Here is a 12,881-nt window from a genome sequence, read left to right as displayed (position 1 = left end):
TATCGCCAGATTCAGGTATAGCTCAAATTCATCAGTACTCAGAAGTAATATCTTTACATTGACTTGGTCTTGTGTGGTGTGACTCTAAGAGCTGAAGGTAGGACTTATGTGTAGAAGTTGGGGGAAGGGAGATTTAGACCCAGGGTGAGGAAGGATGGTCTCCTAGCACAGCTTGTCAACTAGGGTCAGACTGTCTGAGCAGTAGGATAGTCATCCCTGGAACATTCAAGGCAGGGCATGAGTGCGCCCCTTGGCAGCACTATGGCGGAAGGGATACGGATGTCACATGATGTTTGGACCAGGGAACTTTAAATATGTGTTTTAAATCCTGACTCTAGACCCAAGCTGTTTTGGAATATTCATTTCTGGACCTTTAAATAGATACGTGAAATTACAAAAAGCTATTTTAAAGCATTCTGATCTTTTATCTTTTAAAACCAACCAAACAAATTCCTTTAAACCCTTGAGCTGCACTGAGGTGAGATTAATTAAAAGATTAGGACTCTCAAAAGATTTTTATGGGTTTTTCATACCTGAAGTTATAACTCCCAATAATAATACTTTCAGCTTTAATGGGAATATCAAAGATACTAATATTTTAAAATCAAGCCATATATATATGTGAGCCAACCCTGGGATTTTTGTATTTGTGTGTGTGTGTGTGTGTGTGTGTGTGTGTGTGTGTATGTATATAGTGCCTTTTGATCATCTTAGTAATAAATAATTGAGAGATGCACAGTAGGAAGCTGAAAAAGGTGAGGGTATGTTTCTTCTAGCCTGATGCTTCAAAAAAGTCATGAGTCGGTATTGCATTTTAATTTTTCACTCAGGCGAAGCTGTGTGTGTGTGTGTGCGTGTGTGTGTGTGTGTTTGCAGTTGCCTTATATCTCCTTGTCTGTGCTGATTTCTGAGTTACGGTCACTTATAGGGTATAGAAAATGAACAACTGAGCCGATTAACAAGGAAGTCTCAGTTTCTTTTGAGTATTCTGGGGTTTTTTTGTTCTTTTGTTTTTAAAGGCATTTGAAATCCTCTGTGACAAACATCTGTTGTCATGCCTGGTAAGCTTAGCGTTCCGGCCACAACCAAGGCTTTATGTCTTCATTAAAGAAGTTTTTTTTTTTTTTAAAGAAACTGCTTTTTAAAAATTTATTTATTTATTTTTGGCTGTGTTGGGTCTTCGTTTCTGTGCAAGGGCTTTCTCTAGCTGCGGCGAGCGGGGGCCACTCTTCATCGCGATGCGCGGGCCTTTCACTGTTGCGGCCTCTCTCGTTGCAGGGCACAGGCTCCAGATGTGTAGGCTCAGTAGCTGTGGCTCACGGGCCTAGTTGCTCTGCGGCATGTGGGATCTTCCCAGACCAGGGCTCGAACCTGTGTCCCCTGCATTGGCAGGCAGATTCTCAACCACCGTGCCACCAGGGAAGCCCAAAGAAGGTTTTAAAATGAAATAGAGAGAGGCGTTTGGGAAAGGCTGGCTCCTAATTTGTTTGTGCAGTGTACACCGGCCAGGTTCTTTGAAGGGCATTGGAACAGCTCCATCAGAAATGAATGGGTTTGTAAGTCACCGAAGGTAGGTTACTTCCGAGGGGTGCACAGCAGCTTCAGAGGGTGCAGTTTTGTAACCAGAGGCAGAACGAGTCGTCTTGTATACAGAAGGAAGCATGACCAATCCAGCGGAGTGGTGAGCACCCCTGGAATACAGGTTTTCTGTTAGTCATTTCTCATCTGCCCGCACGTGGTCCCGGTGCCAGGCACCTGGCCGGCTGGCGCTAGGGGAGCTCTTTCAGCTCTGCCAAACATAGGCTTGACGTTCGGAGAGAAGTTTCCGAGGTCAGCCAGCATCCTCGCTGCCCCGCGGTGGTCACCACTTGTGCAGATAACTTGCTGCTCGTCCGCTTTCCTGTGGAAAGCTTCCCGTTAGCAAGACCTGATGTTAAGGTGAGGGAGAGACCCAGCAAGCAAAACTCAAGCCAGGGAGCGGCACTGCCCATGCTCGAAGGCCAGACTGGCCTCCCCTCCTTCACCTCGCCACATCTGGACTCCCTGTGTCTTCACCCGATTGCTATTCTTCTGAGCCTAGAAAAAATGGGTGCTGAACAAAGGTGATGCGACCAGTGAATCATCCAATCCCTCTTCTCTTCCAGCACTTGCGCCGCTGGTCCTACAGGGAGGGAGAAGCACCTGCTTCTTTCGCCCTTTCTTTGGGTGCTTCCTCACTCGGCTTCAGTCCCTGGCCTTCAGCCAGTTCAGAGAGCGTTCAGATGCCTCCGTGTTTCTCTGGGTGTCTGCACTTGCTGATCACTCTCAGTTTTAACTGTCACCTCCTCGGAGCAGTCTTTCCTGATCATACCATCTAATGCACTGATAGTTATCTCTACTATTCTCTCTCACGGCTGTAATAGGTTTGATTCCTTGCTAATTGCCTGCCTTCTCTCCTCGAATGTAAGCCTCCTGAACACACTCAGCCTTGCCCAGCCTGCACGGTGCCATGCACTGTGCCAGCACATGGAAGACATCTTACTATTTGTTGATTAATTGAATGAGTTCTGCAGACAAACGAGTTTCCAGTGTTTGGGGGACCCATGTTTGCAACCCCCTAACCTAGTTCAGCTTCTCCAAATGGGTTTTATTTTGAGGCCCAGTTGTAGCTGCCTGGAGCATTGTGTTAAGCAGGATTCTGAGGCCATGTCTATGGCGGTGAATTTTTGGTGGTGTACTCTCTTAGCACCCTCTTCGGGGATAAGCTGTCTCGCCTGGACCACGCTTCTAAAGTTTCTGTAAGGCGCCTTTGATAAAAAAGAAGCCATACTGTAGCAGGAGCAAATAGAAAATAAAAAGTTCAGGAGATTCAAACGAAACCTGAAATTGGCCCTTTGCCTTTTCCCTTTCCTCATTCTGAGTACCACAGGTTGACATCACTCTAGGGAGGAAGGAGGAGAACACTCTTGTTCAAACACCAGTGTCCTAAACATGGAGGGAAGAAAGGCTTACAGAGCATGACTGGCTGAGGAAATTGCTTTTTGAATAAATGCTTCCTTCTCTGAAGTTTGCTTCATCACAAACCTCCCTTTCCAAGGGCGCTTCATTTCATTTCTCAGGAGGCCGGAGGGAATCAAACTGGTAGAAATCTCTAGTCCCTGTGACTTCACTAATTTCCTACCCACGGAAAAACCAGGAAAACTCAGATAGGGTGGAGCCTGGGGCGAGGCGTCAGTGACCAGCAATTACTAACTGAAAACTGCCCTGGGAGACAACTGGCCCCCTCCCCCGCCCCCCACCCACAGAGGAGGCACCCCAGCTCAGAGGCTGATCTCTATTTGCAACTTTGGTTTTCTTTTCTGGACTGCTTTAGTACCCATGTTTTCAAAAATGTTAACCAAAGGAAAATTTACAGAGTGGGTCCCTGAGTGAACTAGAAGCCAGTAAACTGTATTTCTAATCCGAACCAATGATTGTTCCTAATTAGCCATGCGATGTTCTCCTGACTTACATTCCTAAGAGACTTGGATGATTGATTCCTCTGGAAAATGGGGATGATGAACTTACACAGCCAGTAGGTTGGGAGGGAAGCTGTAACTTAGAGACCTATTCTGACAAATGTTTCTTGAAAACCTACTCCTGGGTGTCAGACACAGCAAGCAGTGAGGATACAAAGATGGATGTTACTGTGATTTGGTGATTTCTACCATAAACATGGGAACTAGACAGGAGGCTTGTTACCAAATCAGCTATCGTTGAGTGCTTTTTTTCCTTCTTTTTTCTTAAGTTATTTATTTTTGGCTGTGTTGGGTCTTCGTTTCTGTGCGAGGGCTTTCTCTAGTTGTGGCAAGCAGGGGCCACTCTTCATCACGGTGCGCGGGCCTCACTGTCGCGGCCTCTCTTGTTGCGGAGCACAGGCTCCAGACGCGCAGGCTCAGTAGTTGTGGCTCACGGGCCCAGTTGCTCCGCGGCATGTGGGATCTTCCCAGACCAGGGCTCGAACCCATATCCCCTTCATTGGCAGGCAGATTCTCAACCACTGCGCCACCAGGGAAGCCCTTGAGTGCTTTTTTTGGGGGGGATTTTTTTTTTTTAGTAATTGGAAGAGCAAAGAACTCCTGGGTGAGCGCGATTGATTTCTCTACCAAACCGTCGCAGCCAGGTTACCGCTGTACATGGGACCGTCAGCTGAAATGCTAAGCCCCACTATTAGGCAGGATTAAACATGAAGCTCACTGTGGTAAGCGATGAGGAAAATTTTAGCAGTGGGGTGTCCTAAGAATAAGCCGACTTTGCCCTTCACTCTGTCTATGCCGGTGATTCTCAAACGCGGCGACTCCTGTATCAACCCTCACTGCTCCCTCACAGCCCCGTTGCTGAGTCCTGTTCCTCAGCTGCCCGATGTCACGTTGTCAGGAAGTTCTAGACTGTGGCCTGCAGCACGGCAGATCCAGGTGGGCCTCCCTTCATCAGGTGCACATTTCAGGTTAGCTTCATGGCTCGCTCCCCTGACCGGAAGTGACCCCTTTGATGTTTTAATTAAAATCAACTCTGCATAGGGCCAGAAGCCACAGTAGCTTTTTGCTGAACTGCTCCTATCAAGCTTCTGATGGAAAACTGCAAACTTTAATGTCCCACCGATTAAAGCGATTTTCTGATGGCAGGTGTGCACCCCAGCAGACCAGAATTGTTCACCTGGGTTTGTACAGGTTAGTAGGGTGTATGGGATGCTCTGAAGACCATTCACAGTCTAGTCAGTTGAGTAGCATCTCATCCAAATTGTGATGCTGGCAGTCTCATTTGCTGCTTTGGCAATCGGCTCGACAATGTGATACTTTAATGGATAATTGGGTTCTGTTATAGTACAGTGGTTTGGCAAATACTTTGGGGGGTTACAAATTCTTAAACATCAACACTCTATACTCCTTGAAAGTAGGACGTCATTAATTAGTAGTTTGTTTCAGCATTTTGGCCCCATTGGCAGCACTAAAAAACTTTTGCTTCTACGCAAGCTGGTTAGGCTCGAGTCAAAGCTCTGGCAGCTCATCTAATCATGAATGCTCCATCAGTTACCAGAATGTCTCTCCATAAACGGCAAAGAACTGGACTGTGGAAACTCAACAGTGAACAGAGGGAACCGCAGGGAATTTGGTTGCAGTAATCTAGTGGTTAGTCCAGAGTTTCAGCTCACAGGATCCCTCCCATGGAGAGAAAGAACGGAGGAAATGAACATATTTTTGCCCAAAGAAATATTTGAAGAATCTCAGGGTTCTAAAGAAGCAGAAGTGGTAGCAAGAGGTTGATGACACAAGTCGTGTTTTTTTTTGGTTTTTTTGCCTCAAGTGAAAGCAAGAGGTGATTCATTAGGACACCAAGAAAGCCCAAAGTGGTGATAATCTGCTCAATAACCAGTACTTAGAGAAGGGACATTCGGTGTTTGGGGACAAAATATGTGCTCAAAGGATGCTGGCTGTATGTGTATGAGAGAGACAGAGAGAGTGAGACAGCATCAAGCTCATGAAATATAACTCAGTGCCAATCTAAATGGTCCAGAAAGGGTTCTTAGGGACTTCGGGAAGTGTTCTGCACGTATTGAGCAGAAACGCAGTGATTTTTCACACTGGTTCAGAGCAGCCTTGGGCAGGGGACCAGGATCAATGTGTGCTTTACAGAGTGCCTGGAAGGAAGCATCAGAGGCAGAGGTCCATGTACAGGGAGGGGCCGAGCCTTCTCACTAACTGCACACACTGCACTGACCCACCACCACCCTGACTGTGGGCACCTGAGCCCCGCTCCACCCCATCCTCGTGAGCCTCCCAGCTCCCACCACTTCTTCTCTGGCTGCTGCACTAGCTTGTCTCCCTCTAATTCCCCAGCCAGGCTATTCTCTCTCTCTTTTTTTTTTTTTACGTCTTTATTGGAGTATAATTGCTTTACTCCAATGGCGTGTTAGTTTCTGCTTTATAACAAAGTGAATCAGTTATACATATACATATGTTCCCATATCTCCTCCCTCTTGCATCTCCCCCCCCCACCCTCCCTATCCCACCCCTCTAGGTGGTCACAAAGCACCGAGCTGATCTCCCTGTGCCATGCGGCTGCTTCCCACTAGCTATCTACCTTACGTTTGGTAGTGTATATATGTCCGTGCCACTCTCTCGCTTTGTCACAGCTCACCCTTCCCCCTCCCCATATCCTCAAGTCCATTCTCTAGTAGGTCTGTGTCTTTATTCCCGTCTTAACCCTAGGTTCTTCATGACCTTTTTTTTTTTCTTAGGTTCCATATATATGTGTTAGCATACGGTATTTGTCTTCCTCTTTCTGACTTACTTTGTATGACAGACTCTAGGTCCATCCACCTCACTACAAATAACTCAATTTCGTTTCTTTTTATGGCTGAGCAATATTCCATTGTATATATGTGCCACATCTTCTTTATCCATTCATCCGATGATGGACACTTAGGTTGTTTCCATCTCCTCCAGCCGGGCTATTCTTTATGAAAAGTTATTCAGTCCTTTTACTTCCTTGCTTCTAACCCTTTAATATCTTCCCACTGCACCACAGATAAAATCCAAACCTCCTAGCCATCCCCACCAGCTGTAAGGGACCCGCTATCTCCCGCACTTACTCTTGCAGCCAGTTACTCAAATGCCAAGCTTCCTTTTCCCTCCAGGTTGCTGTCCGCTTGCTGTCCTCCTAGCGCTTTGCCTCGTGAGCCTCTAATCATCGCTCATGTCGCAGCTGAAAGGGCACCTCTTCATGAGGCCTTGCTCCAGACACCCCTCCCCCAAAGTTCCACCATCCCTGCACATCACTCTGCTCTGATTCTCTTCAGAGCTCTTATCATATGAAATTATTTTGACTTCTAAGCAACTGTCACAAAAAAAAAAAAAATTCTGGAGCCTTCTACCGTTCAACTCAATGAAAACAACCACGCCCACATGGCTGTCGCATGTTCTGAAAGGCCCAAGCTTCACGTTTGCAGTCACTTCCCCCATCTCCGCTCCAATTCCCACCTCTGGACCATCTCCCGAGGTGAATGCCATGTTTCCCACATTTTTACTTAACATATTTTCTAAATTGACTCTTATTTTTAACTTAGATTTACTTTAAAAGGAAACTTGAGATGGCATCATAAATGGGAGATAAGCCTCAAATAAATAAGATCTAAATAAAATAGTCTTATATTCTAGCTAGAGTCTGGATGGTACCTCTCATTCTGTTAGAGGTCACACTAGTACCACGTTCAGGACAAGCTCCTACCGACGGAGACTTTCTTTTTGATTACTCAGACGACTGAAAGGTGATTTGGGAGGGGAATATCTTTCTCAATAGGGTTCAAAACTTTCTGCAGTTTTGAACTGTAGAACTGGAGGCCATCTTTTGGGCCGCTGGGGTGTGGGACCCTTCTTTAAGCAATGGAATGTTAAAGCTTCTCAAAATGGCAACTGAGTTTCAGCTCTCTCAGCAACTCTGATAGGTGGGCAGGCATGGCTAGGATGCCAGGGCAGCATTCGTCATGAAAGAAAGAGTAGTGCCAGAGGAGGGTGAAGCTGATGATGGGCACAGGTTACAGGAGAGCTGGCAGATAGATACCTCATGTGTTTGCTGAAGCTGTTCCCATTGCCGAGAACAACGCTGTCCTTAAAATCCCATCACCATCTTTGAAGCCAGTGCAAATCCTGATTTTTTAAAGTCAACCGCAGACCCTACGCCAGTAAGAATTATTGTCTCCCCCAGATATCCTGAGAGCACTATGATAGAACTTCTAGTCCAGTATTTATATCATACTGACTTGGACTAAATGATGTGTGTATGAATCTGTCTGCCCTGTTGGGTGGTGAGACCCCAGAAGGCAAAGGTTTTTGTCTTATTCATCTTTATAGCTTTCATAAGAGCTAGAACGGTGCCTGGAGTATATCATGTGCTCAACAAAGGCTTGTTGGCTAAATTCAAAGCAGTAACAGAGGGTCAGATCTAAAAAAATTAAGGATATACTTCCCATTGAAATTATTTTCCTTGTAATACTTTATGTAAACACCTGTCTGAGCAGAACCATCAACCTGTAAGAAATGGTTTAAACTCTCCGTTCTTCATATTGTTTTACAAAACTAAACAATGAAAGATATTGATGGATTTTAGACCGCCACCCAAGTTTATACTCAGCCATCGTCTTCTTTGAGAAGTGGCTTTAAATTGTTTTTCTGCTCTTGGAAGATAATTTGGCATTTTACTACAGGTTAATTCTAAATTCTGAAAAAAACGTTTAAATTATTGTGAATCATTCCTCCCACTGTATTCCATTACAGAGCTATAAAAATGTCAATAGTCAAGGCAGTTTGAGCATTACTTCAGGGAATTAATCATTGCCCCACATGCCTCGTGAGAACACACTCAATGCACAGGAAGTAGCACAGTGTCAAAATCGACACGTATCAGTACTTCAATCAGAAATCCTGTTAACACTACCTTCCCCCAAAATCATTTCAGGCAGATAAAGCAGGAAGACTGCAGATACAGGTTTTTTTTTTAATCTCTTTTCAAAACTGTACTGAAATAGAATTCACTTCGAGGAGCCATCACAGACTTCCCTCTATGGAATGTGAATAAAGACTTTGGTTCGACTTTCTGCAAACTTTGTAACTTTGGCATGAGCCTTCCTCAAAGAACCATGCTTCTGAAAAGAGTTTCAACTCTTGCTGTTGCATAAGGAGAAGGGAAGGAATAGACGTTACATCAGCCTTGGTGCTGAGCATATTCATGATTTAACTTCTGTGGCCTCACAGCAGGGAGGAAAGAGATGGAGAACTATACAGCAGTGAATCCCAGACACCCTAGTGGAAAGAACTACTGTTATTTTATGTACTACTAAGAAAGAAAACCACTGCCAATTAAATTATGACACACCATTGATTGTAGGACATGCTTTGATTTCAGAGATGTTACAATGGGAAAACCTGTGCATCTCAGAACAGACGAGCTGTGGATTTTAAACAGTGCTAATGAGTTCCTCTGCATTTCATGCAAAAATAATAATAAGCCCCAGAATGCATAAAATGCTAGCCTTGAATTTGACCTTCCTTCGGACAGTCTCCTCCATCTTCTCCAGGATTCACAGCTAAGTGGTTTTGGAAACAACCGAAATAAAACCAGGCACTTCCTATGGTCCCTTCCTGAGGGGTCTCCGAGACTGAGTTGCCAGATAAGATACAGGATGTCCAGTTACATTTGCATTTCAGATAAACGATGAATATTTTTTTAGTATACGTATGTCCCCAATACTGCATGAGATATAGTAAAACAAATTAACTGAGTGCCCTGTATTTTTATTTGCTAAATCTGGCAGCTGTGCTCCCAGGGTAATTCTGACTGCATTTGACCTTCACCACATGCTTTTTACTTTAAGGACCTTAACCTTTACCTGTCAGGAGCCTCCAGTAACACTTCAGTCACTTCTTACAACAACTCTGAGAGGTAGGAATTATTGCTGGTATTTTAGGGCTGAAGGAGCTAAATTTCCTCCTCAGACTTGAATGTCTCATTAGATTAGTTTGGTTTGGTTTGAATCCTGATCACGGCTGTTAATCCTTTCACACAGTAGTTAAGGTCCAAAAGATAAAGGTCACTGGGAAACCATGAAGATGGTAAAGGTACTTTTACCCCTGGAAACAACCTCTGTGGGTTGGTCATTGGTCACTGTCAGGGGACAGGATATCCAGCATATAATAATAATAACAATAGTCATGATAATAATAGTCATGGTAGCAGCAGCAGCAAACCCTCAGCACCTCTTACTACGTGTCACGCACATCACTAATCACACCTCTTACTACTCCCTTTTTACAGTTCCAGAGCAGGGTTTGCAAAGGAAAGCCTCCATACTGTCGACTGAGTCGTAGGCAACGGGTTTAAAGGCAAAGGTATCATTTCTGTTACGTGTATGGCCTCTGTCTATACACACAATCTTCTCTCAAATGCACTGCTTCTCAAGTGCCTGAGAAGTTTGAAAAGAATCCCCACACCCAGGCTGCCCCCAGACCAATTAAATCAGAATCCCTGGGGCGGAGCCAGGCGTCTGTAGTTTTTAAAGTTCTCTATGTGATTGCAGTGGGCAGCCGCGGTTGAGCACGGCCGTTCTAAGGAAAGCTACACGCTTCCATCTGGGGCTTTTAGGAGGGAAACCCCTAAGTTTTAAAAACCATATACAACAGAGCTTTGCAAATACAATTAGTTTTTGTTTTACTTATTTCCTGTTTTCCATAGACAACTTATAAGCATTGGCACAACGTTGCCATCTGTAAGGCATATGACAATAGCAGACGGGAGCTTAATAACCGAAGAGGCATTAACGTTTGCAGGCCCTAAATTATTTGCGTTCATCTGGTACGATCTGTGTGATGAGACCACTTAATGCTGGATTTCAACACCAGAAGTGGGAAGGCCATATTGCCTGGGCTTTGCATCGTTCCTTGTCATCCTATTGAATTGTTACAAGATGGATTTATAACAGACCTAAAGCTAGTATCAAAATGAAAATCAGTTCCTGAGTAGAAAAATCGCAATCCCGTTTGCCTCGCCTGTAGCCATTGCGTCATATCTGCTTCTGCAAGGAGGGAAATGACTTTTTAATGTGGTTTTCTTCCACTAAGGAGAATTAAATCTATGTGGCAAAACGTAAAACCAGCGTGCTGGCAGCCAGATTCTGAGCGGAAGATCCATGACATGTTTGTGTCCTGGTTATATGCTAATGAAACTCATTTAGGCTCAAACTTACGCCGAGTAGAAATAGTGCTCAGCTGGAGGGCCAGGCGATCTTTGTTCCCTCACTGTTTTGCCTTCTGTATCAAAGTTTGCTCTGAAGTAATGGGGACATTTCTCCATCGGCTGCAAGCTGCCAGGGTGGGGGGCGGGGGTTGTCTCTGGGTTAGAGTGAGAATGAGTTGGGCCTGAAATAGCAAACTCCACTATTTTAGTCGTGAGGCTTTTTTTCCTGAGTCAGCAGGCTCCTTTGTCAAAGGATCTGGCTTTTGGGTGACGGTACCCGGTGAGCTGCAGCAGGTTCTGCGGAGCTGTTCACTCTTCGGTGGCACTGCACTTCCTCCAGGATAGACTAAAAGGCAAAATTTGCTGGGGACACCCCTGGCATTACTGCTCCTTGCTGGGTGATCTCCAATAGGTGAATGAACTTCCTCGGAACTCAATTTCTTCCTTGGTGAGGAGTGAAGCAGTGCCTGCCTTGTGTGTGGACTATAGTAAGGATTAAACAAAATGATGCACAAGGAAATAATACGTGAAGAAGAAACCTCCCTTTACATCATGAATACTAGTTATCATTGGTGCTATTAGTTTGCCTCAATCTCCCTAAATGACTTAACACGAAATAGTACATTGTGCCTCCTGTAAGAATTTATACCCTCAGCATTTTACAGTGTGTAGAGCCATGCACAGGAATAACAAATTCAGTTAATAAAACTAAATTGCAATAGGAGACTAAGGTGAAAAACTGACCTCTTCTAAGGAAGAGAGTTCTGACAACACCCTCTCTCTCTCTCTGATAGAATTGAAATTTGATTCACTCAATATGTAAATCGGAGACATATACAAATGTTTTTTAAATAAATATGGGCGTCTGAAGAGGATTTTAAAAGGGCTCCTTTGTCTAAGACCAACTGTTATTTTTTGATGCTTCCTCATTTAATTTTTTATTTAGTTTTTCTTTGTTTTTTACTATTTGCCAGCTTGAAGCCTCTTTTAATGCATGTACTCTTTTATTTCTTACTCAGTACTCGTGGCCCTTCTATTCATTATTCTCATAAATTAGCCCGGGCTGTTTTGGCTCGCTGAGCAAAACTGCTCAGAGCTCATATAACAGAGGCTAGGCCAAAGAGAAGAGGACGTAAGCCCCAGGCCAGCTTGGGGAACGACTGTGGGTAGGTGGCAAACGTAATGCCTTCAGCGTCTGGGAATTAAAACGAATGGATGATACTGGGCAAGCGCGATGTTTGAGAGTGGTGAGGGTTTTGGTAAATGCAGAATGTCCCCCGTCGGTGACGCCCACTGCCAACCTCAGCAGATAATTACAAGGCAGTGAAGGGACCACATGTAGCAGCCTAATCTAGTTATTGTATTACAGAAGCTGGAAATGTGGATTTGTACACAAAACCTCCCCATTTTCAAATTCTGGCAACTAATACGATGAAAGGAAAGACACGCGCGCCCCCGGCCTCTGATTTGCGAATGCTGTTCGGCCGCTCCCCCAAGACTTGTTCACGGAGATCCCAAGGGCCTATTAATGAGCCTAGTTTTCTTCTCCAAAGCTCCAGACACATGACAAAGAGAAGGAGGACTCCCCAGCCTTGTGGAGATCGGAGGAGGAGATGGCAGCCGAAGCCGCGGCGCTGCGGGGCTACTTTCAGTGACGCAGGTAAAGACTGTACGTTTACTTTATCATCGCTCAAAACCCCACCCCCCGCAAGAGCCTCACTCAAGAAATAATGAGGATTGGGCTTCCCTGGTGGCGCAGTGGTTGAGAGTCTGCCTGCCGATGCAGGGGACGCGGGTTCGTGCCCCGGTCCGGGAGGATCCCACATGCCGCGGAGCGGCTGGGCCAGTGAGCCATGGCCACTGAGCTTGCGCGTCCAGAGCCTGTGCTCCACAACGGGAGAGGCCACAACAGTGAGAGGCCCGCGTACCGAAAAGAAATAATGAGGATGCAGAAAAGCAGCCGCACCCAGTTTCTGCAGTGGTGGTTGCACAAACATTGAAGCCCGAGTGGAGAGGACCCTGACCCTTGAGGCACTTGGTCCAACCTCTGGGTCTCTCTTCCCGGCTCCCCATCACCTTCTACATACCGCTCCGGTCTGTTCCCTTCCTTCCAGCCCACCCCAGGCCCTTGTCCC

General features: G+C 45.4%; 1 protein-coding gene across 7 annotated transcripts in view; it reads left to right on the top strand.

Annotated features, from left to right (window-relative positions):
• FHIT (fragile histidine triad diadenosine triphosphatase) overlaps positions 1–12,881 on the top strand; it is a 1,436,343-nt gene that overhangs the window by 1,400,120 nt on the left and 23,342 nt on the right. For all 7 annotated transcript variants that reach the window (XM_027121278.1, XM_027121279.1, XM_027121276.1 and 4 more), the window contains one exon: positions 12,300–12,406. In XM_027121278.1, coding sequence (XP_026977079.1) covers positions 12,300–12,401 — 102 coding nt within the window. In that variant the 3' untranslated portion in view covers positions 12,402–12,406. The remainder of the gene's footprint in view (positions 1–12,299; positions 12,407–12,881) is intronic.

Source organism: Aethalodelphis obliquidens, unplaced genomic scaffold (assembly GCF_003676395.1).
Source record: "Aethalodelphis obliquidens isolate GAN/ISIS:26980383/991018 unplaced genomic scaffold, ASM367639v1 scaffold22, whole genome shotgun sequence".
NCBI classification, from domain to species: domain Eukaryota; kingdom Metazoa; phylum Chordata; class Mammalia; order Artiodactyla; family Delphinidae; genus Aethalodelphis; species Aethalodelphis obliquidens.
The sequence above is the reverse complement of the archived record's forward strand: the minus strand, read 5'-3'. Positions and strand labels throughout refer to the sequence as shown.